Below are 26,021 nucleotides of genomic sequence, written 5' to 3'. Positions count from 1 at the left end.
CAGATAATCCCCTACAGGCTTCCCATGCCTCAAGTGAGAGACAGAAGTGCTTTTGAGTTGGGGCTGGCCAGGCACGTGCCAACCAAAGCTTTTACTTTTCTCCTGGCTTTCAGGATTAAAAAGTCTGGTTAACTCTGTGTTCAGGAAAGCCAGAGGATATCACAAGGCAAGCTCAAGTGTAGATTAAGGAATTTTTTTGCAGAATAATTTTGTAATTAAGGAAAAACTACCGTAAGTAATATGAAATTCTGGAAAGTAAGATGAATAGTTCATCTTTAGAAGTTACGTCTCTTAATATATGCAATTTGGACTATTGTACAAACTACAGTATGATTATATTGTGACTCACTGGAATAAAAAAATTGCCATGTATGCAGAATATTTAACTGAACAAATAAATTATTTGAATTATAACTCCATTCATGTTGTTATACTAAAATATATACAAAAACTTTCCCCTCAGGAGAATCATTTATAGAGTGTATTATGAAAGTGTCAAAATTACCGTGAACAGCTAATTTCTGCATTCAGCTAGTCCTACCAGAAAAAGGGAAAAGATTAAAGTAGTTCAAGATTAGCCCCAAAGAAAAATCCTTCCAGGCTAAAGCAGTAATTTTGTTCAACCTTTTGCACTAGTTGCAATTAAATTTCTCTGTGGTTTTAAAAATGAAAATGTTTGTTCACAAAATAACCCCAACCAAACCAGCATTATTTGACTCTCTTATTACATCAGGATTTCTGGATTGAGAGAAAAACCTTTGCCTTCAAAATATTTATCTTATAGCCTACTGTTCTTTAATTATTCTTCTGTTAATTATAAAACATATGTAGGTACTGAGCACTGTTTGAAAATTGTTTATCTTTGTGACCATTAATACACTACTTAGGCTCTTACACTGAACTTGTACAGACATTTTCACATCAGCCATATGCTTCATTGTACCTATTGTACTTCAATCAATGAAAAGCAAGTCTACTGAATTAAATGATCAGTATCAAGTATATTTGAATTTTCTTTACAGTAAGATGACTAGGAACTCTCAAGTTTGTTAATTGAAATGTTAACAGAATTATTGCTCTGTGAATCATAGTCAATAACTGCACTATGAAACAGGTGAATCACCCGTGGCAGATGCAACTATTTTCCTTTCACTAGAAGACAACTCAGCTTGCTCTCCAGAAAATCACTTTCAGTATAAGGAAATAGACGTATCAGAGGCAGCTTTTCATTTTCTTAAAAACAAAGGCAAGACATACTGTTCAAATACGTAATCACTTACTGCAAGGTCAAAATTAGGCTAGGTTGTCGCTGAACATCAACACCACAGCCCATCTTTGCACTTTCATTTGCTTTAATTTGACATACAATCAAGTTTTTCAATACTGTCATTAGGCTTTTTAAACACAGCTTATGAATTAAATAGTAATAAAAGCTAGATTATTTTAAGGCACTTCAAAAAAAATAATACATACATTTTTGCCCTTCTCCCGAACCTTCATCTGCAGTGTAGGGTTCTGACTTAAAGTACATATATTGTGCTTCTCCTCTACTCTTGCCGCTTTCATCATATTCACTGTCTGTTCCGGAATCTTCTTCCGCTGTGTCCCAGGTTTCTTTCTTCCCCTGATTTGCTTTTGATCGCCTACTACTTGTGATACTATGAGAATCAAGTCCATTAGCCAAGGGAAGTGGGGCATTGTCCACATTGCATAGAGTATCACTGCTATGACTGGAGCTGAGGATATCACTGTCCACCGAACTTGTACTCCTGTCATTATTTACATCTGAATCTGACCGTTCCTCGGACTGGAGGTTTTCCGGATCGGAAATCTGAATTTGGTTGTCAAGGTCTCTGTTTTCTGCTGATGCTGAAGAGTCTATTTCATTTAAAGGTGATTCAATGTTCTCAAAATCACTGGCTTCTGTGCTTTTGCTGCTGTCTCCATTATCCCCCTCCTGCTGCTGCTGCAAGGACAAGCTTTTAAGCTTTTCGGTGCTTTCTTCCAGAATTGCCTCTACAGATTTCATATTACCTACAGGTCCTTTTACTCTTTCACAGGCTTCATCCAAGTTGCCTGAATCTCCACTAGACTTCTGATAAACTCCTCGTCTAAATTGAGATCCAGGAGATTGCTCTGGTAATGAAACATATAGTCTGATTGTATTTGCATGACGATCCAAAAGTTTCCATAGATGAGAATCTGTATATGCCACATGACGATCTAAAGACTCTGAGCTTTCAATAAACACCTGAACATAAGATAACAGTGTTTTATCATGCAGTGTTATTTTAGTTAAAAGTAAAAGCAACAACAGCAAAGAGATAGGACTGAGCACACATGAGAAATTATGTCACTAAGAAACGTCACCTTTTATGAAAATTAAAATACATATTTAGAAAGACTAAGGAGCCTGTAATTTAATAATGAGTTCACTCTTCCTTATTTTCATAATCATGTTAAGATTGGAGTGAATTGTAAGCAGACTGACCAGCTGCAGTAAGCACTTCCATGTTCAGAAGCATATTTATGTATCACTTTCATGTGCGTCCTTCACCTGTACACTAACCCTGCTTATAGTAGTAATGAGTCCCACAACTACAGTTGGCAGTCTATTTTCTAGTACAGCATCACAAATAAGACATCTTTTAATGTATACATGGGTAAGCAATAGGGTAAATGAGAACACACGGGAACAATTTTTTCTTTTCCCTTTGTCAAAGGCCACTGTGTTGTAATGACAATGTGAATGTGAAAGAGCTTGAAATAACTGAATAACAAGCCAATGTCACTGTTTTGCTCAGCTATAAGCCAAAGCCTTCACTAATCTTTCTTCATCAAGGACAGTATGTTCTTGGGCCTAAATTTCAGGAGACAGAGGATGTGCAAAAGTGCTAAAGATGCGCTATTAATACTGCAGTAAAAAGGGCAATGCTACAGATGTTATTTAAGTACTAAGTTACTATTTTTCTGAATGCATTACACAAATATTATTGGAAACATTTACTTAAAAGTCTTTCTGGAAACACAATAGCTTAAATTACTGAATTTAAGACAAAAACCTACCAAACACTTGCTCTTAGTTTTGACATTTGTTTCTTAAGAACTTTAATATTGAGAGCAGGCACAGCTGTTCAGAAGGTTCAGAAAACTAGGCAGGTTTCACAGTACTATGCCAACCTTTGTTCCCTAAAGAAGGGTCAGCTTTTAAAAATCTTCATCATAAGGTTGTTAAGTTCACCATCATTTGAACCTCCGGGTATCAACCAGAGGTCTGATTCTGAATCTGCTCTACCTTGTTATGTACACTTGGTTTCATATACAGCCTACAGTATTCACCAGCACAATATTTGCTAGTTAAAAAACCCCACAGTACTTGATACTTAAGTGACAGCCATTATTAATTTTATACAGATATCCATACTTTTTAATAACACGACAGAGAAATCTATACAAGAAATGAACATTTTAAAAACCAGAGCATGTACCTTGTTGCTTCTAAAAAAGCCTTCAGCTTTCAGTGTTTTGCTGGAAACATTCAGAAGACGCAAGTCATTGTAGCAACGTTCTAATACTACTCGCATTGTTTCAGCAGACAGGTGGGTAGCCTAAAATAAGACATTGACAGCAAGGTAATATGTGCATTACAAATAATTTCAAATACTTGTTCCAAGTATTTAATTTTTTAAAGACTATTCCTAGGGAAAGGAGAAGGTTGTTTTTACTGACTTACAAACTGCAAAGACAACATGGGGGAAAACCTCCTAAACCCATTCAGTCCTAGTTCCTTTGACATGTAGCAAATGTTAGGTTTTCCAAAAGTTCAGTACACTAAAATGGCTCCACTTTGCAGAGAACTGGCAAATTGTTAATGACCAGTAATATAAGGAATTGGTCTTATTCTTTAGGGTATGAACCAACTGAAAATAAAAAAATATTCTCGAGCACCAGGCTTTGCACACTATTTACTTAATTCTTCATTAGACTGAATTCAAATTACTGAAATCATGTTTCATAACAAATATTATGAAGTTACACCAACCACTGAATTATTTTTACACAGAACTGACCGAGTAAAATATCCATCTTCCAATTCAATGGAAGTGGTAATATCCCATGGTTTAAGACAATATAAAAATCAATCTGCATCTTAAGAAGTGGCTGCTAGGATGAAAAGGAGGTTTTGCAGGGAAAATGCAGACAGCTTTGGATGTTAATTTCAATTACTGAAGCCAATGGGGGAAGTTAGATGTTGGTTCAGTTATATGGTAACAGTTCAATAGTTCTGCCACTGACTGGATACTCAGTGAGGTGATTCAAGATACTAATCCAAAAGAATATGAACCCGACTCTTCAACTTCCCCAAAAAACTTATCTGGTAAGATAATAAGCAATATGGCCAGATAGTGGCTAAGCTTGTGCAAAAGCCAGGGTAGAACTCTGGATAGAAGTAAGCAGCAGATTGTTGCTTTTAGCAACAGTGAGAGGACAGACAAGCTCAACTAACAACTAACCTAATCCTTCTGGACATGACATACAGTATGAACTGCAAAAGGTGCTGGCTTTCATTTTAGGTATTTAAATTATGACACTTTCACAGTCAGAATGAAAGAAAACTGTGTATTATGAGTCCTTAATGACAGTAAATTACCTTTGAAATTAGCTGTTTAAATTCTGAAACTGTTTGATTCAAATAAGCTCGTACACTTATTGGAGGAGCAACAGATTCAGTCTTTAGGTCAACTACGTGAACCTTCACCATGACCTCTGTAGGGAAGAGGAAAAAGAAAACAAAACCATATATATATGGGAGAGAGAATTTAACAGGCAAAACACACATACACTTGTCTGATACGTACACTGATTAAGAGATTGCATTAAATGCATACAAAGAATAATGAATTTGAAAAGCAGTCCAATTTCAGAATTTCATTTTCAGATCAATTTTAATACCAGAGAAGCAAAAATGTTCCATATTTTGACAAATTCTAGTATACCTTAGAACTGCTTCAATTAGAAACAAGTTGACAACACAGCACAGTATGTAGCTCTGAGTACTGACTTCATAAAATTTAGTACAACAAAGTTTTTCTTCTTTCACCCATCATAATTGTTTATGTTTTACAAGTTTTATTTTCATGCCATCAGGCAATATACAATTTTAGTTTATCTTTGATTATATGTAATTACATGTCTTACCACCAGGTTTATAGCACTGGAAAATTTGGTCAGGTCTTCTTGTTTCCAAAAGTAAGTCAAACATGTACGTTGATTTGACACCTCCAAGTAATAAACCCATTGGTGTATCTTCTTCTCCTTCATAAGACCGTTCCAAGTAGTCATGGAACTCATCATATTTGACAAGACGACAACAATCCAAAGGAACAGCCTCTTCTAAATCCATTAGCTAAATCATGCACATAAAGAAAACCCCAAAACATTTAATAGTGGTTTATTTGTGAGTTTAGTTTTTCCCTTGTAAGCTAGAAATATCTCAATACATGTACATCCAGGAATCCTTTGAATTCACAGATTTCAGTTTGGTTTTAGAAAAAAACCATACACATACTTCATATATATTATATACACACACATGCAATATATATACATGTTTTTAAAATCAAAAGAGAAGCCTGCATCCAAACGCAGAGAACAGGGAAGTTTGAAAAGTATGTATATAAGCACATGAAGACAGGTCCTGGAAGTACATGCAGAAGAATATACTGCCTAGCAGTTACACCAAATGGCATCTTTGAGACCTGAGGGAGTCTCATCCACTAATCTTCCGTGCATCTCAAGGAGATGTTAACTCATTCCAAATCTGTAACTGCCTTGCTGGTACTCTCCCAGCCAAAGTTGCATATGGCAAGAACTAAAGAGTACAAGTAGGTAAGCAAGAATAGATGTCTTCAACTTCTACCTGTTTGTGGAAGCAAAAATCAACAGATGCTTTGGTGCCTGCTGATGTTATTGTATTAGTTATGTGGGAAGTTTCTTCAAAGAATTCTCTTATTACATATTTAATACAACATTTTTACTGCACTACAAATATAAGCATCCAGAATTCTTTCAATTTACTGAGGCTGTGGCGAGTCTACGAGCAGCTCTCACTAGTTTTAAAATAAGGTTATGTAAAATCATACTGCCTTTTAAAAAAAAAAAAAAGGCAGGCTATATCAGAAATCATCTAATGGTTAACAGAAAACTCAGTCAATAACACCCAACTAGAAAACCTCTTAAAAAACCCACAAAAAACCCCAAACCAACCCCAAAAAAGCAACCCACAACAAAAAAATCCCAGTCAACCACCCACAAAACATTCCCCTAGCATGAAAATAAAAATAAAACCTGAAAATATACAGCAGAAAAATATTACATTTAATAATGAAGCTATTCAGTTACGCGTAGCATACCTTGTAAGCCATTTCCACAGCTTCCTTCAGTGTCCTATCCTTATGAACCTCTAATTTGTTCTCCATCATTATTTGCTTTGTAGGATGCATACAGAACAGTTTAATCTATGAAATACAAAAGGAAGAAAAATGATCACAAAGGTATTTGCAAATACCTTTCGTATTAGAGTACATTTAAACTTACAACCCTATATTCAAACAATCTAGTATAAAATACATCTTTACCTCTATTTCACCTATAGGACAGTTTACTTTCAGCTGGTTATACGACTGCAGATAGAAAATGCCAAAGGCACAGTAGATATACGTATGTACACACTAGTGCTATCTCTATCATTTTGCAAGCTAAGATACATCGTCTACAACCAGAACATCTTTAAACTGTAGGCAGTGTGCAAATCCTTCAAAACAAAATGCACATTTCACTGCAAGTGATGTCAGATTAACTAGTTATGTTTTGGTTTTAATATCAATTCATATTCACATGAAAGACAGGAACTTAACAAAAATCTCTGGTGAATACCTCTAACAGATGCCTCCACTGTGTACAGGCTTCCAATAGGTGTACAATTACTTCTAAAGAGTTATTAATACAAATACACTTATCACAAAAGAATCCCTGTATTGTAGTAAAAAAAATGTTATTTACTGTAGAAACATTTCTAACTAGAAAAGTATTGTTACTTTAATCAGCAGAAATTCTAACCTTGCAAGTGTTGCGCTCAATTTCACGTTGCCTTTTTTCTTGTTCTTCCAATTCTCTCTCTTTCTGTACCAATTGTTTAATATGCTCTGGATACTCATGTGCCTCAAGAAACTCTGCCAATAAAAACAAAACAGTAGTTTAAAAATTTTTTTCCACTGTGGGCAACATCTTAGGAATTATGGGTAAGTTATTGTCTTGCCTTCCTCCCACTCTCTTCTCCACCCAAATTTCCCCACTATACCACGTCCTGTTCTCTTTTCCATGATTTAAATGAAAGTGAAGTCAGCCTTTTATTCTGCCTAATTACACATCAGCAACACCAGAAAATGCATTACTACAAGATTAATATTTCAGTATCAGTAAGGGAAGCTTTACTATTGTAAAGAAATACACAGACTAATGACTGCACTTGAGCTTGTTTTTACAATAAAGGTAAATTCTGTTCTGGAAATTGAATAAAAGTCACAAAATATAATCTATATTCTAATAAAATAAATTTTGCACTAAATACAGATTAGTGTATTTCATGAGATTTTGTTTCATAAAGTGAAACAAAAACAGAACATGCAATACTTCAAGTTTCAAAAAATCAACTTTTGCAAATACAGTTCTCTTGCAATCCTGGTGCCACCCCTAATCGCAAGGAATTGAGCAAATAATATTTCAGATTTAAAAATGCATTTGGCATGTTCAAGACATCTGAAATAGCAGATTCAGTTTCTTTATTTGCTTGTTGAAGAATTAACAATCATAGCACTTACAGGAAAATCTATTTCCAAAGACAGCTCTTGACCCAAAGATTTCCTTTATGGCTGCTGTTTATTCTTAAGCTTCATACAATTTACAGTCACTTCTTCAGAATGAATAATATTGTTTCAATGATTCAAATATTGAAACAATATTATTTTTGTTGCTCTTAAGACTTACTACTTTATCAATTTGTTGATAAAAGGCTTCAACAGTATCCTTGTGCTGAATCCACTTCAAAACTATATCAAGCATCTACTTCAGACACAGTTACTTTAAAACCAAATGATACGTTTTTATAACTGCACTGTCCCCTGTATCATGGATTCTCAGAAACAAACAGAAGCCAGCAAAATTGATTTTGTGAGATACTTAGGCTTTTCCCTCCTTATTTCCTCAGAGAAAATATCATTGTTCAACTTTACGGAGAAACTAGTAGAAAAGTAAAAGAAAAAAGGTAGGAAAAAAAGTAGAAAATAACATGTCTGAAAGTACTCTATGTATGATGAAACAGATTGTTGCTAAAAAAAATGTAATTTGTGTTTATTAGTATGTTGAAATGAGATGACAAATTTGCTCCAAGTATCATAAAACACTTTTTAGAATATACCTATATAGAAGTAGTTGCAAGTTTACTTTTATTTATTTTTTGTTTTTAAAATAAAACTTAGTATAAGCTTAGGTGTGTTTGGGTTTTTTTTATTTTGTATTCTAAAAAGCATTAAAGCTTGTTTTACTCATCCTTGCACTGTCAATGTCTTTCCTTGTTCTTGCTAATAGTCATCCTCAATTTCTCATGGTGGAATTCAAAATTTTACCCCAAAAGCAGCAGTTAAAAGGAAACAGACAAAACATTCATGACCCTCCTAAAACATTTACAGCAGTAGAATAAGATAACAAAATGTTATTTCCAAAGATTTTTTTATTCCCTCCCCCACTGGACACATTACAAGCTGGTGCGTTACAAACTTTCTCAAGTATACAAGTCTTTTCTACACTTGCGTACTCTTCAAAAACAATGAGAATGCCCCAAAAGGAGCTACACAACGTGAGGTGCCAAAGGTTTCAGTAGTGGCATTCTCCTCTTAAGTAATATGTAATTTCAGTTTAACAATTAAAATGAAAATAAATCCAGCTATCAAAATATTCTACCTACAAAGGATGATTTTAAGACTGAGAATGTAAATCTATTCTATGGGACACCTGACCTCTTGAGCATTTAATGAAAAAGAAAAAAAAGGAATGCAGAGGTACTAGAGGTTTTTTACCTGCCTTTGAAAGTTTATGTGGCTTCTCATCTGCTCAGGTTATTAGGAAAAATTATCCACTGACAGGATTTTTATGTGCACTTCAGGGCATTAAAGTTCTGGCAACTGACCTATATACACCTTGAAAACTTAGAACAGTCTACACTATCAGCCTAACTTCAAACAGGCTACAAACTGACAAGTTTCCCTTTATAAGGGCAGACTATTGACTTTTTTCTTTAAGAAAAAAATAAATACAGCTTTCATACTGCAGACAAATTAATCTTTGACTCAATTCAACCAGTTAGAGTATCAACAAAACACTTGATTCTTACAGGCATGCTGCTGATGAGAGCAAGTGTGACTAGCCACTGCTCTTCTGGTTTCCCTTCCACATCTGTGCTTCTAACAAGGGGAAAACAGCAAACTAACATGCTTGCTTCTATTTTGATATTAATTAAAAAAACTCTATCAAACTTCCGTTTACTACTGCATCATTTAGGTGTGCTCAGATTTCAAATGAGAAACATTAGTGTTTTCAAGCAAATACAGTATTATTAAACAACTCTACAACACGAGAAATCCTGGAAGTTTACAGTTATTAGTAATTTGAACAGTTTAAGACCCTATGAAATTAGCCAATACTTGAATGACGCCTCCAACCAGACATTCCTGTTTTGAATCCAAATAGAATCTTCATTTTCCACTGTGCCATATTTCGAAAGGATTAATCAACCTGTCAGCTATTACATGGGGCCACACATCCTCTAAGCCTTGGTGAACTGTATCAGAGATGAGAGGAATAAAAGACCATGAAATCCAAGATTTGTTTCTGACTATATAACTTACAGTATACTGTCTCACCTCCTAACTGAAACAAACAATAAGGGCTGGTTATGAAGTGTAAAATTTTGCCATTATGTGAAGTAATTTTTTTTATTCCACTATTAATCATGACACTAATATAGTATTACATTATAGTTTATTCAGTGTCACCCAGTACATCTGTTTTTCATTTCCATGATATCCAAAATACTAAAAAAATTAGAAAATTTGTTTTGTGATTACCTCCTAATGATCCCTAAAGCTTTACTATAAGAATCATGAGAAGCTATACAAGAAGGCTTCCTATATGAAAGTTATTTTATCTTGCCATACCATCACCACCATCCTCACAAAAATTAGGACTCATGACATGTAAAACATCTCCTTAGTCCACAACAGACTCTTACTAGTTAAGAGCTACAAAACATACTTACTTGCATTTCTTGTTGGATCCTTCAGTCTATATATCAGCATGTATGCATTTGTGGAGCTGGTGGAGAAACAAATAGTTATCTGAATTTATCAAACAGGAAGACAATATTGACTTCAAAAGATGTTTTAGGGTTTTTTAGTAAGGAGCTGTATCATACATATCTTAGCAATATGCTAACCAAAAAGGATTTTCAAAAATAAATACCACATTATTTTAATGATCTGAAGCAGCAGTCAGGATAATTTTTAGAACTATTTGAAGTATCTACCATTAATTTTCAGCTAACATGTTAAGCACATATATCTTGGCCATTCATCTGATTACACCAAAACACCACCAGAAAGAAAAGTAGTATTACAGTACTACTAACCTAGCAAAAGCACTGGAATAATAGCCTCTGCTTCCAGAAGATCCACCATATGTTTTCTTAATATCTTCCTGAGTTATCTAACAGAAAATCAATTTAATTATTATTTGAGAAACTCACACTCATCAAGATGCATTTATTCTCTTTAGGGAAAAAAGCATTACATAACTAACACACAATATTAATATAGTAATCATTCTATTTTTTAAATATTTCTGCTTATTTGCTGACTGCAAAAAAATCTGTTTCAAAGTGATCTGCCTCTTCATTTTACAATGAATGTAAACAATCTTTTTTTTTTAAAAAGTAGGAACTTCTTAGAAAAAAATATCCAGGTTCTTGACTGCAATAACATTTATGGACACATGTAACACCTGAAATGCATCAGCAGGACAGATTTAACAACACAGTCCAGGTTGTAATACATCTATAAATGTACTTCTCTAAGCAAGTATTATTCACAGGTACAGAAACCAGAAGTCTAAATGTACATGAATAAAGGCATCTTTATGAACCATCAAGAAGAAACACTCCTTCTTCTCAATGTACAAAACCCCACACATAAATAAATAAAAAACCCTAGAAATCAGTTAATACCTGAAATGTATGCATATGGCAGGACATTAGGATGAGAAGATGAAACAAAGTAAATGCTTGAAATACCTGCACATAAATCCAGCTTTGTTACATGCAAGTGAAAAATCCCATGCAAAATACAAACTCATTGGTTCATCTATGAGTACACAAGAGAAGTAGAAATACTACTTTTACCTTGCTAACGTGCTGATCGTTAAAGCTGTACCACTGGTCATCGCTAAAAGATTTTATACAGGCATAATAATGGCCACCAGCAGCACTTCCAGAATGAACCATAACAGAAAAGAGCTCATACAGTAAAGAACTCTGGGGAGAGAAAAAGAGGTGTGATATATATTAAGAAAAGGTAACCAAATTATCATATTAAAAAGTTTTAAAACAATTACATGAATCCAAATATATAAATAGTTGTATGTTACAAACCAGATCGATACAACAGAAATGCACTACTGCAACAGACACCGAACAAAGTCACAGCTCTGATATGCTAAACATTATACAAGAATATGTAATAATGGAAGTAAAGAGGAATTTCCCCTTTTGCTGGTGGGGAATGACTTAAGAAAAAATCATGGAAACATTTTTGAACTGGCTTAAAGCATTACTGTCACTTTTTTCTGTTAGAGCTCTGAATTTATGAATTCTTATGCTAGACAGGTATTAAATATATCTCCACAAAAGAAATAAAGTAATGACCAACTTGCCTGTAGCTACAAAGTTTAGGCTTATTTGCTATCTATCACTCTTCACTCTTGAAGATTGCTTTTTGCCACTTAATGTATATTGCAAACAAGCAACGCACCATTCAATGTTTATCAGCACTCTGCATTAATTTCTCAGAGCACTCCACATTTGCTGTCATAAACCTTTCTTTTCATAGATGAAAGGATGGAAATAAAGGGTACTAAGAAAATACCTTCAGTGTTGTGTATACATTAAAAGGTGAACAATACTGACTCACACAAGTGTTTCAAGAAATAAATATTTTTAGATTATACAGAGGAAATGCTCTGTAAATTCTTAGCATATACTGCATCCATTATTAAGATGTCCAAACCAAAAAGCTAACAACATGGCTTGACAGCTGGCTTGCCTTGAGAACAAGCAGTATGAATTAACTGTCCAAAGCTACTGTCAATACTAGGACATGACATCTGCATTACAGATATACTACATTACAATATTCTGTCCCTGTTCCACGCAAGTAACTATCTATTAATTAATTTCTTTTTTCCAGCTAAGATTGACAGCATTCAGAACATTTATCAAAAAATCCTCTCAAATGGTTTAAGGTAAATGTAAACAGGGACAGATGTGCAGATTAAAATACAAGTCAGCCTTTAAATGTTTATGAAAGTTACAGCCAAACAGCTTCCTAACAAATCTGACACAAGCTATTGGCCAAGTTTCACAGGAGCACTGAATAGCAACACATGAAGTATACATCATAGATATTAACATAAAATTCAAGATTTTCCACGCATTTTGTTTCGGCAAGAAAACAGGTTTTCCGAAGATCTCCGCTAATCTCTACACTCCACTAAAGAATGACTGCTATTGTAGACTGACTTGCTGCTCTATTACTTTATATTAACAAGGTGACAGAATGAATATTTAACATTTACACCCATGGCCTCATCTATACAACCATTTTTATAAGGACAAAAAATGGATGGTAGAGACTGATCAAAACTTTCCAATCTTCTCCTACTAAACTGCAAGACATTTTTACACTCAAAGCTAGTAAGCCTTTAACAGTTGACCTCAATGACAAAAAACACTGCTCACAAGACAAAACAATCTTCAATCTGAAGGTCTGTTGCCAAAACAAGTTATCTGGGAATTCTCAGCCCGACAAGCTCGGAAGACCTTTATTCTCAGGTGACCTCCAAGTCAGTTGCGCGCTTTCCTTTGCTGCAGTGTCAATTTTTGGAATTTGATTAAAACCACATAGTCCCACCTACCCCCCTCGCCCCCAATATCAGAATTAATTATATTTTTATCATTCACATTTGCGGTGGGTTGACCCTGGCCAACAACTAAGCACTGAGTCAGTCACTCCTCCCCTCAAGTGGGATGGTGAAGAGAATCAGAAGAGCAAAAGTGAGAAAAGTTGTGGTTGGAGATAATGAATTTAATAAGTGAAGGAAAGAGGGGAAAAAATGATGCAATGATCCAAAGGCAATTACTTACCACCTCCCACCAGCAGATCAATGCCCAGCCAGTCTCTGAGCAACAGCTACTTTGGGAAGTCCCCAGTTTTTACTTCTAAGCATGACATTACACAGCAGGGAAAATGGCATGGAATATCCCTCTGGTCAATCCAGGGCAGCCATCCCAGCTATGTTCCCCTTCCAGCCTCTCGCCCACCCCTAGCCCTACTCATTACACAGCCAGAATGAGACACAGAGAAAGCACTGGTGCTGTGCAACACTGTTCAGCAAGAGTTAACACACTGGTGTGCTGTCAATACTGCTTTAGTCACAAATCCAAAACCGAGCACCATACAGGCTGCCATGAGGAAAATTAACTCCATCCCAATCAGACCCAGTACGTTTTTTAAACATACCTTTTCACTGCCAGCTTTAGAAATTCTTTCTGCTGCACTATTACTTTCGAGGCAGATTCCTTCATCAACTCCATCATCATTAGAAAAATCATTGCTCATCTGATCACTGTGGCAACTGCCTTCATTTTCAGCTCCACTATCAGTGCAACTCTCAGTCTGAGGAGACTTCTTGAAAATAAGACACACATACTAATATTATACAACATTTAAAGTTACACAGAACAAGAAATAACAATACATTTGTGAAAAAATTCCAATTTGCAAAACAATGAAACTTGTCAAAAATCTAGAAGCCTCTGCAATTCAGCATTGAGAACTGACTTGTTCCTGTTAGCAACTGCCTTCAGTCCACCTCTTAAATCAATATTTTCACATCTTGTGTGCAATTGAATGGTAATTAGCTGGTTTCACACTTGACAAGATTGTTACTTACTACCCTGTTCCATTTACTAGTTAAGTGAATTAACCTGGAAGTCTACCATCAGGTAACAAATCCTATTATAACATGGCCCTGTTAATCAGAAGTGATTTGACTGAAAATATTTTCATCCACAAAGATTTTTTTCCATTTCAACTCACTGGACAGAGTTAAGGTATCTACAGTAAGACTGATTAGTGTTCTATCAGCTTAGAAGCACAATGCCAATAACACTATGAATGTAATTCATTTAGTAGAAGTCAGCATATCCATCTCTTACCTGATCCTCTTTCCTCTGCATAATTATTTTGATTTTTCTGACAGTTGTTAATTTTGTCTCAAGTTCTATTCTCCTAGATCAATCTTCATTATCATTTAGCCCCCCAGTAACACTTCAAGAGCTATCAAATTGCTTAAATGGCATACTTCATAAGCCAAAGGTTTGTATAGAGTCAGAAAAGCCTCTCCATATGCGTATCAATGCAGTATTTCTCTTATACCACAACAAGCTAGCAGAGTGACATCATTTTTCAGGAATGGAATCAGAGGAGTGAATTTAGTCTTTAATGCAGAAGGCATGTTAAATACTTTTTGGTGAATGTAATTGCGCAACAGGGACTTTGGCCAAAACTAGAAGTGACAAAATTTTGCAGTGTACACAACATTGTGAGTCAGAGGGGAGGAAGTAGTCAGTAATGCTTTCTGGACTAACCTCACCATTCAGAGTTTCAAAACTTTAGATCACCTCTTGTGACCAAAACTGATTCAGACACGAGTTTAAGAAATATGTTTCATTCTGGATTTGCAGTGTACGTAGAAGCCTTGAGATTTTTCCTTTTTAAATTACTTATGTGAAGATATAAGAAATCAAAAACAGCTTCTTATTCAATCATGGAAACTCTATAGAGAGTATGGAACATGCTTCCTTTTCAATATAAGAAAAATCCACTTGGAGAGATTTAATAACCTCAAATTAAAACATTGTCATAGCTAAAGAACATTTTACATAGATGAATAACATTGTTAAAATGGGTTTATTAGACCAACATTTTAATTTTCTTAATGAGAAACTTCAAGGGATGTTAAAGACTCTTCTCTGAAACCAAACACTTTACCTCATCTTCAACATCAATGAAGACACTCATGTCTAACTCTTCAGGAAAAGTCATACGATCATTGAGTTTAATTCTGTGCATAGTGGTATAATCGAAGTCAAATCTCTTCAGCTGTAACGTCAGCAGATATGGAAAATGCAAGAACCGCAGACCCTAAATGAAGCAAAGACAGGATTATGCTACCATCGTCAGGACTGGTATTTACCAAAAGTCATTTTCACAAATGATTTGGACAGTCTTTACCTTCCTTGCATCACATTTCTTCTTACATCGTTCACAAAAATACTGATTGGGGCCATCAAGAATCTCAGGCTGAATGAAAGCATGCAGTGCTTCTTCCTAATAATAAAAAGATGTTACTTGATTTTTAACAAAAATGTTTGCTACTTAGGTGTAAAGCATAATGACAAATTTACAATGAAGTTGCAAACACATACAAACTACTTCAATTAAATCTACAACCAAAACTTGATTGACAGACTTTGATACAGACAGTCAGGAAAATATTAAGAGAAACCAACCTTTCTACCCAGCCCAAGGTTAAACAGTCAAACCACAAATTACTGCTAACTATATTTCATTCAGCATTTGATGAATCCAAATTGCCATTTTCTTTTATAAAAACACAATATAAAATGACATTTACTCCTGTTACCTTGCACATCACATTTAGTTATGTCTGTTCAATCAACTGCTGTGAAAATGTGCGTATTTTTTAATCCTGCTTTGGCCCCGTCCTCCCATAAATTGAGATGGTTCCTCTGTATTTCAAGAAGAGTTTTTCCCAACAGCTATCATCCAAGAATTACTGGGTGGGTAGAGGCAGCAGGAAACAGTGTTACTTAGTTCCTCAGTGCCCTGCCTGAAGACAGCCATGGTCCCATTCCACAAAAGGACTTGGGAAACTACATTTAAAGATATTACTTCTTTTAAGTGAAAGGTGGGGAAAGGAAGGACAGAGAGGATTTGAGCTCCACTCCTAAAGGAGTGAGAATGAGATATGGCCATCTCCTATAAAGACAGGACCAGCTTCCTAGAATAAACCTTATGAAGTGACTGACCAATAACTGGAATTTTGTCCTTTAGCAGCTGCCTAAAAGATCTGTCAGTAATCCTTAAACTCAGGAGTTTTAATGATTTCTACTTTGCTCCTCACTACACCAAAGAATATTTAAAATACAACCAAACTGATCATTAGTCCTCCCCTTAACATCATTTGCAACAATGATATTGCACAGAAATTCTATATACTTGAGAACAAACTTGTTCAAACAAAATTCACTAAGAATACTGAGATGGATTCAGTGAAGAATTTTACCCAGAGACTTTAAAAGTTAAAACCTTTAATGCAGTCACCTTGCAAGCCGATAGGCTTTGGGTTTCTGAACTCCAAGTGGAACCCAGAAGTTTTTTGTTCACATACGGTGGTGAAAACAAGTACCATCTGCATATTTAGACATTCAGTCTAAAGCAAAGATGAACAGAAGCAATGCTTTAAAAATTAGCATCTCTTACAAAGGAGTGCAGCTGTTCCCTCAAGTCTGAATAAGAAGGGGCTTAACTGGGCAGAGTAAACTAACCAGTTGTAATGTGGCTGGCACAGAACTTAAGATTACCATCTAAATCATGTTGTTTGATTGGGAGGAAGTCAAGGATATGTCAAGTTCTTCAAAACACCTCCAATTCTCCCCTTCTCCCTCTTTTCTTTCTGAGAACTCAGAGAAGCAGCAAGAACAACAATAAAAAAAAATGTTTTACAAAGGCTCTGTTGCTGTTCAACAAGAAAGGAATTTTTAAAAAGGACTGTATTCCAGGTGACAATCACTCGCAAATGAAAAACATGCCAAACTCAGTAAGACAATGGTACGTTGAAGGCAGTCATATCACTTCATAATTTTCGGATCCAGTCAGAAAAGCCCTTGAACAGCCCTGAAATCATGGCTCTTAGGCAGAGAGACTCTCTAGGCATGTGAAAACATTTTAGAGTCTGAATTAAACTACTGTCTACGCATTTACTTCCTGAATGCTACAGAGGCTGAGTTACTTTTTACTCAAGGGCAACAAATAGCTCATGTTTAGTAAGATCATACACTGAAATGTGAGGAATCTCATTCTAAAATGCAAGAGGTCTAACCAAGTTATAACCCTGCTTAAAGAGAAAGGGGAAGTAGGGGATTACTGCATTTTGACTCTTCTGTGAACTAGTCAAGGAATTAATATTCAGAACTATTTAAATGAAAGCAAAAAAGTTAATAACCAGCACAGAAAACATGAAGCATAAAGACATTACATAATGACCACAGAACTATCTTTTATGAATCAAATGCCAGTTAAGACAATAAAAAAATATTTCAAGTGTAAGAAAAAAGTTGCAATTCATGCATCAACATGAATATAAATGAATGGGAATGTATGAATGATGGGAGACAAATGGTTATGTAATGCTGACAGACTCATGTGATGTGCAATGTAACAAGGAAACACACTACATTTTATGTATGGAAAAAAGTGATAATCCTTCAGACTCCCAAAAACCGAATGAAGACTATTACATTACTCTTTTGGTTTCACTGCTTACCGCACATAGCTAGCTGTGCTTTGAAAAACCTGATTAAAACTCTTGAGAATTCCATTATTTTTGAGCTATATAAATACACATGTATTTTTCAATCCTTGTATAAGGAACAACTCTGTTCCTCAGGTTTACTCATTTATGTCTCCTCTAGTGTTATCCCATGTAATCTTTACAACAAAGCTAGTTCTGCTGATTAGGATGTTTCTTAATACAATTCCTACTCTAATGCAGTTCATTATTTTCTACTCTGACCATTTACTCAGCAAAACCAGTGATAAAGCTTCTACACTGCACAACCTGTCACATGACATTCCCCATTTTTATGTAATTCCACTTTTAGAGTAAATGTTACCTTTGAAGTTATCTTCAAAGATGTAACTACTGTGTAGTCTTAGAGCTACTAAGCTTTTCTAACACACATACACTTCAAAATATACAATAAAAGATGAAACAACAGATTAGTACGACAAAGTTTATTTAAACTTTTTTTATAATTTACAGAATCAGAAGAACAATATAGGCTGAGAAAGACTTCTGGAGATCTTCTGATCCTAACTCCCTGTTCAAAGCAGGTCCAACTTAAAGCACATTGCTCAGGGCCTTGTCCAGCCAAGTTCTGAGTAAATCCATTTTTTTAATATTCTGATTATGAGATTTATAACACTTAGCATACTAACATGCCATAACAAACAGTTCAAACTAATTATTGTCTGGCTGAAGGTAGGCACCTAGGACACACTCTCCTCCACAAAACTGCATTATGATACAGTCAGTAGTTTGAAAGGTATCTTAATGCAAGCATTTGTATAAAACCTGTGAACAGGAGCCATAGAAGCTTTAAGAAAAGTTACACAACAAATAGCAATCAGGCAGAACTGTTCATGGAAAAAGCTAGAAATTAATTGCCATCTCAGATTTTCAGAGCTCATCTAGTATTATCATGTCCAAAGAATATGCTCAATTAAAAATATAAGACCTTCTTGTTACCAGTCTAGCTTAAAGTTAGTATCACATCATCCACATTCTAACTGCCAGCACTTTTAGTTTGGCAATGACACCACAAAGTTCACACAAGTCCAAATTAATTTCTGCCCAAAAAAGGTCTACTTGTATGCCTACTTACACCCTCAGAAGAAAAGTTAACATAGAAAAGATGGTGAAAACTAACAACACTTAATGAAACAGAACTGTACTTGCTACATCTCCAGAATAATTGTACTATTACCAGTCTTCTGGTATTACAGAGCAATTTCCACTGTTTTCTATTAACATAATTTCAGCATGACAGCTACTTCCCCATTGCATCTACTCTTCTCTCAGATGTTCTCCACCTTGTAAAACTTTTGTTTTGCAGTCAAAAAAAATTTTAGCTTATGTCTAATGCTGTTAAATTCAGGCATCTACACAAAAGATACTAGTACCTACAAAAAATCAGTATGTGAATTGCTGCTCCTGATTACCTTCCTGAAATAAGCTATGTACTTTTATATTTCTAATGACCTCATGAAAACATTGATTCAGGTTTTTTGAAACCATGTCCTTGAACAATGCAGACAGTTTCTGAAAAAGTACTTATACTATCTTCAGATACATACTGAGAAGATCCCGGTGCCCCAGAGAAGCCCTAAGAAGTTTGTAGCTGTGCAGTCTTGCTACATGAATCGGGGATGGAGTGGGGAATCAGAAAAAAAGAATTCAAAATGCAAACCTTAAAAACATACTGAAGAATTTCAGAATTACTTCGTATTAGGAAATAAAGAAAGCATAACATTATCCCTCCCAGTTCTTCAATGCTCCCATGTATTTAAGTAGCAGTACGTATATATTTATAGATAATTGCAACATTTCAGGTATCTACATTTTTTGGTAGTACACAATGTCGAACAGTGGGATAATACACTTTATATGGCATTCTACAGATTGACCTTACTTAAAGCTTATACATCCATTCTCTCTTATTAGAAAGTAATGGAAAATCACTTACCTCTAACTAGAGTTCTTTGAAGGTAGTATCCTCCTTAGATCCCCTATCTTGGGTTGTGTCGCCTGCTGCAAGTTCCCTCAGGAGCTGACTAGCAAGGTCTAAAAAGTTTTACATTCCCTTCTATAAGCCCTATTAGCGCATGTGTGAAGTTTTTGATCTCTCACTCATACCCTTTGACCTACACCTAATGAATCACCATCATCTATGGATCAATGGAGGATACTACCTTCAGAGAATTCCATTTAGAAACAGGCGATTTTTCCCTTCTCCAAAAGCAAGTATCCTCCATATCTCCCCACTGTTGAAGACTACAAAACTAAAAATTACATCTGCTATAGATAATACAAATGCAGGGAGGAGAATCAACTGAATACAATAAGAATACGAATTAAAAAGGCTCAAAAATTGAAGCATCAGTACAAACTGCAACAATGTAACTGTGTAACAAAAATCTTAAAACTATTTTCCTCAATGTAGTAAACCCAGTAAATGCTGATTTACAGGAGAAGTATCAAATTTTACTACTAAAAGTAATCTGATATTTAAGATCTTAATTTTTCAAGCTGTTTGTGTTTTTACAAATATACAAAGTCCTTTTTTTAGCATTCTGCTATAGACTTCTCTACTAAAGAAAAAATTTGAGACACATGTACAATGCATTGTTAAATGCTGAATACAACTGCATGAACTGAATAATTTTCAGTACTTTAATAGATCAGAAGAGTCTCATTATTGAATAAAAATTACAACAAAAAATTTTGTCTTAGGGAATATTTCTAGAAATAAGTGTTAAAAGGTGAAAAGGGAAGCCATCTACATAAAACATCAATCTATATGAATGGAATGGCAGCTCAAAATACAGCTTCAATTAGCTGGATATTCTAAAATTTTAATGTAATCTTAAAAAAATTCAAAGGACTTTACTAACTGGAATCCTTTTTGCGAGATCAATGTTCCTCATCTTTACCACTTCTCAAGATTGGTATTTAAAGTTTTAAACTATGAAGTACTTTGAACCTACACTGCAGTTTAACCTAATTCTAACAATTCTTAACAGAATTACTGTTAAGAATGATGGACTACTAGTGCTTAAAAAATATTGCCAGCATACTAAATACAAAAGGAAAAATACTTTATATATATAAATAATCCTGGTAAGCCAATTACACAACAAATGTTTGTTTAAAACAACCTTTACTGAAAGACTTGATTTATTCTCACAACTTCATCCACAGTACAGGTATTTTAAGCCACAACAGTGGAATTTCACAGTTTGTAATCACTTCTTTTCAGGGGGGGTGGAAAAAATGAAACAAAAAACTTCCACATATTTACTAAGCAATATATATGCTTGCCAACATCAGTAATGCTGGAGCAAAAGTGATCAAGAACACTGATGTACGATACGATTTTTTATTATTAAATCGCTTGTTAAAAGCATATGGTATTTGAGAAGTGAACTTTAAAAAGCACAGCAGCAACAACATGGCAATTAAACTAAAAATTCTAAGTCAACATCCTGTTCTTTCAGTAAGATTTTCAACAATGCTATGAAAATTTAGCAGATGTGTCAAAGAGAACAACCCAAATAAAACTTAGTGATCTCATAAAAATATCTTGGGTAAATGCTGAGGATTTTATCAGGAAGAAAATAATTGATTACTGCAGCCCTAAGGCAATAAAGTTGCATTTCCCCTCCCCTTATACATGCACCAGTAGGACTCATTGAAGGGCAAAAGAAAAAACAAAACAAAAAATAAACCAAAAAGCCAAAAAAAAATCTTCTAGAACTTGCTAGCTGGTTCACTGCACAAAGACGAACACCCCAAGATGGAGTATCTAGGATGATACTTACCATGTAACAAATTATACCACTGTCGCATTATGTATTCTATGTGTGTATGGATGCACTATTAGTCAGCATAATAGTACACACCACGCTAGCAAATGCCTGGTTGGAGCCATATGGCCGGATGACCAAAGGAATATCCAGGTAAGTGTCAATTCTCCAGCCTTCATAGCCACATTCTAGACATCTTACATAGTCCTTCAGTTTGCCTTGATACAGTTGATTTATAAGATCAGCCTGAAACAAACAAATAAGCAACAGAGCTTTAAACAAATGAAACAGAACATATTTCCTTTCTTTAATTTTACAAGAAAATGCCTTTTTTAATTATATCTTAATTGCATAGCTACACATTCAGAATACCGTTCCCCAGTAGGACATCCATCTCGTTTTCTTGTTTTCCCCTGCCTCACCACTGCACAAAACACATCTCAAATGAGCTTCTCAAAGCATGTTATACAAGCTTCACAGTATCTTTTATGGTCACATCTTAAGGGTGACTACAAAACTACCAAAATTGAAGTTTGTTTTAAAAACAAGCCTGAACTTCCAGACACTGCTGACAGACTGATATGGCTGTCCTTCCCTGTGTCTCCAGAGGTAGGTGCAGAAAGACAGAGGAAGGATTTGTCTATCTACAAATCTGAAAATTGGCCTCTAACAAGTTGGCCACTTATCAGAATGCAGCATGTGTTATGAATGTATTCCTATCTTTCTCCTACGTCAGAAGAGTGGGCTTGAGCTGCAAGAGTCCTCCCTGTACCCTAATAAATAATGACAGTGAGGAAGCTATCATAGAAGACGAGTTACACAATCACTTTATGTACTTCAAATAAAGACTAAATAACCAGAGTTCAGAATATTCCACTTTTAACTGGGGGAGGAAAACATAGGCAAGACACTCTCTGAAGTGCTACATTATAGTAGCTTAACTACTGCATCAAACAAGAAAACAGGCAATTATCACAGACTTTCAATAACCTTGTATTTAAAATTCAGTTAATATTTTTCACAATCATCCTTAAAAAAACCCAAACCCCACAACAATACCACACCACTGACAATGGCAAAAAGTTGTTATACAATTACCTGTTCTGTTTGCTTCCATTTTTGCTCCAAAGCATCAAACATGACTCTACAAAGCTCCTGTACATCATGTTGCTGCCATGCTGTTAGAAATTTAAATTAATCTTAATTAAAAACAAGAAATGTTATTAGCCCCAATACTAACTGTAGCTTGAGAATACTTTCCAAAAAGTTACCAATTTGTTTAAGCCTGTACCTATTATTTACATTATTCACTATTGGCCCAGTGTTCAATTCCACAAGCAGCTGCCTCTCAAATTAAGTTAGAAAAATAAGCAGTGACATCACTCACAATGCTTATGCATAAACAAGAATTGTGTACATAAGCAAGAATACATAAAAAAATACAGAAATGCTAATATGCACTGTTACAGAATAAACTGCTTCTGACTTATTTCCCACTTTGTGCTGGTTCTCTAAAAGTCTTTTTTTTTCCTTATAAGGACACTGAAATCCAACTCTATCACGTGATTAGTCCACGGAAAAATCAGCAGGTTATGAGGCAAAATTACACTATACAAGTGTCAAAAAGACAAATACAGTGTTTGATTTTATTAAATTATCCATATATTATCTACTTAAGTGATTTGACATTTGTGATTCAAAACAGATGCAAGTTTCTCATAAAAAGCTACTTCTCAAGAAACAATTAACAACTGTAACAGCAGCTTAATTACAAAAATGTTTTTTACTTTAACAGCCTGAAACTCAGACATAATTTCTTTAAAAACCAAAACACACACCAAAACAAAGTATCCATTTAGGCTATTTTGTTTCCATTGAAACAAAGTGGATTCTAATAATTATTTTTAATTATTTCAGCATTTTTCCCCATCAACAGCAGCTTAGGCCCCTAACAGGCAGCTGCTGAACTTCTGCAAGCTTAATAGCTGCATATTACCTTCACTACTATCCCATCCAAAACTTCGCGTAACATCTGTTGTTTCAATTGCTCTTTTTTTGCTGGTCTGCAGTAAAACAAACAGTCTTTGAAGCTGGTAGGGGATGCTTGTCACAGGATCCTCTTCAGAGTCTTCAAATTCCCATCTATTCACAACACAAGATATTTGACAATTAAAAATACTTTGAAAACATTACTCAAAAAGGCATTTAAATCAGCATTTATTACATTTCAAGAGGTCTGCCAGATTACAGAGGTTAACTGAAGCTCTGTTTCTTGGGAGAAGTCAAATGGAATTGCTTTCCATTTCTGCAGTAAATGACAATACTATTCTTTAAATGTACAAACCTAACACAAACAAATGAAATACATTTGAAGCCATTTACTGCACAAATACAGACACGAACTGCACTTAGTATCAAACTTATTTTCAAGTTTGATGTTTTCAAGATGGGGCAAATTCTTTAAAAAGCTTGCCCATGTCACAACCAATAATATACCTTAGTATTTTACTAAAAATCTGAAGCTTTTAAGCAGATATAATTTATAATAATTTATCCAGCTTGACTTCAAGGATGCTTTTCAGTATCCAAACAAGAAAACTTCGACAGGAGGAATTCAAAACAGTCTACTACCAATATATATCAGGACAAATTTAAGAACAGGTTTTGATTATATATACTCACTTATATAATGCATTTCTAAATTCAGGAGTCATGAAAAGTGTTTGTAGAAGGCTGTTCAAGTAGCAAGTCATTGCTTGATTTACTAGCCCCACATAACCTAAAAGTACAAGAAGAATGAGATGGAACTAATGCAAAAATATAGGAAACCACTTCAAGAGTTAAACACTTAAACATTATTACAGAATTGTTTCATTTCAAGAACTGCACCCAGTTGTTGTCATTTATTATTTGCACTATACAAATTGAGGGAATATTGCAATTGCTCACTTGAGAGCAGGCAGTAATGGTTTACAGAGAAATAATTTCCCTGAATGACACAAAGCTATTTTGGTGATCATGAATTATGTTTCACAATAACCAATATTTAATGTTGAATACTGCACCAATGGGGACACAGGTAACTAAATATTTTAATAGTTGATTTAAATATTTTAAAGAACCACCCAGAATTTGTTGAGAAACAACTGTGTACTAGCTTACTTATTGCCTGATGTCAACTAAAAATATCCTAGTTATAAATATAATTTATATCTGTGTTGGTTTGTACTATCATCTCAGAATTATAAAGATATCTCTACAGCCACCATGCGCAGGTATCTTCTAAAACCTTCTCCAAAATAACCAATTAAAACAGCCACTACAAATCAGTGTAATCTTCATTAGCTGAAAAGGGAATTTACTTATATTCATCTTACCATCATTTGAAGATTTTCTCCAAAATATACAATATTAACAGCCAATAAGTAAGCAGCATATACTGAAGCACAGTGTAATAAAGAAATTAAATGTCTATTTATACTCTGAAGCTCTTAGAAAGTATTCAAAGAAATCTGTCCCCTACTAGTAACAAAAAGGCAGCTACTCCATGCAAAACAAAGACATTTTCTGTGAAGAGAGCAAGAACATGTGTATTTTATTTATTACTCTACTCTATACAGATCAACTTTTCATAGTTACATTAAATGAAAAACAGTATGTGGCAGATAAACTTTCTTATCTCTTAAAAACATCTTGAACATGCATGAATTGGTGTAATATGAATGTCCTCTTTGTGCCTGCTCAACAAATTTAGTATCAGGAGTTTGTCTAATTACTGAGCTGTAACTTGCTGCCTCCATTTGTGCTCTGCACAGCCAAGGCACCCAGCCAGCCTCCCAGGATCTGCCCTGGCCCTCATCTGCAGCCACAGCTGCACTTCCCTTCCCGAGGAGTCTCTGCTGGCCAGCAGGGAGCCAGGCAGAGGATGAACCTCTTGGGGAATCACAGTGCAGGCAGAGAAACTGCAACCAGGCGGCTACAGGAGGAAGACTTCGGTTAACACATGAAGAGATTTGCAACAGTCCCTCTATAACAGTCTCAAATACTCACGAAGCTGTGAGTGAACACACAGCTTGAGGTGAATACTTTTTGGTAATACAATCCTGACTACCAGCAAGGGACACAGCAGCAGATTAATACTGAAAAGGAGGGCCCCAACAAAATTTGAATTGCACTGTCCAAATA

At 35.0% G+C, this 26,021-nt stretch overlaps 1 protein-coding gene across 7 annotated transcripts in view; it reads right to left on the bottom strand.

The window, feature by feature from the left end:
* Window positions 1-26,021, bottom strand: part of USP47 (ubiquitin specific peptidase 47) — a 57,683-nt gene that overhangs the window by 10,611 nt on the left and 21,051 nt on the right. For 4 of the 7 annotated variants that reach the window (XM_075755192.1, XM_075755193.1, XM_075755197.1 and 1 more), the window contains 16 exons: window positions 24,519-24,615; window positions 23,833-23,978; window positions 22,935-23,014; window positions 21,933-22,082; window positions 15,681-15,776; window positions 15,438-15,590; window positions 13,905-14,072; window positions 11,510-11,641; window positions 10,742-10,818; window positions 10,373-10,428; window positions 7,120-7,232; window positions 6,414-6,518; window positions 5,200-5,407; window positions 4,652-4,767; window positions 3,489-3,608; window positions 1,474-2,251 (listed from right to left, as the gene is read on the bottom strand). In XM_075755192.1, the coding sequence (XP_075611307.1) occupies window positions 1,474-2,251; window positions 3,489-3,608; window positions 4,652-4,767; window positions 5,200-5,407; window positions 6,414-6,518; window positions 7,120-7,232; window positions 10,373-10,428; window positions 10,742-10,818; window positions 11,510-11,641; window positions 13,905-14,072; window positions 15,438-15,590; window positions 15,681-15,776; window positions 21,933-22,082; window positions 22,935-23,014; window positions 23,833-23,978; window positions 24,519-24,615 (2,595 nt within the window). The remainder of the gene's footprint in view (window positions 1-1,473; window positions 2,252-3,488; window positions 3,609-4,651; window positions 4,768-5,199; window positions 5,408-6,413; window positions 6,519-7,119; window positions 7,233-10,372; window positions 10,429-10,741; window positions 10,819-11,509; window positions 11,642-13,904; window positions 14,073-15,437; window positions 15,591-15,680; window positions 15,777-21,932; window positions 22,083-22,934; window positions 23,015-23,832; window positions 23,979-24,518; window positions 24,616-26,021) is intronic. The other 3 variants (XM_075755194.1, XM_075755196.1, XM_075755199.1) reach the window with 1 other exon arrangement.

This window comes from Balearica regulorum, chromosome 5 (assembly GCF_011004875.1).
Source record: "Balearica regulorum gibbericeps isolate bBalReg1 chromosome 5, bBalReg1.pri, whole genome shotgun sequence".
In the NCBI taxonomy this organism is placed as follows: Eukaryota; Metazoa; Chordata; class Aves; order Gruiformes; family Gruidae; genus Balearica; species Balearica regulorum.
The sequence above is the reverse complement of the archived record's forward strand: the minus strand, read 5'-3'. Positions and strand labels throughout refer to the sequence as shown.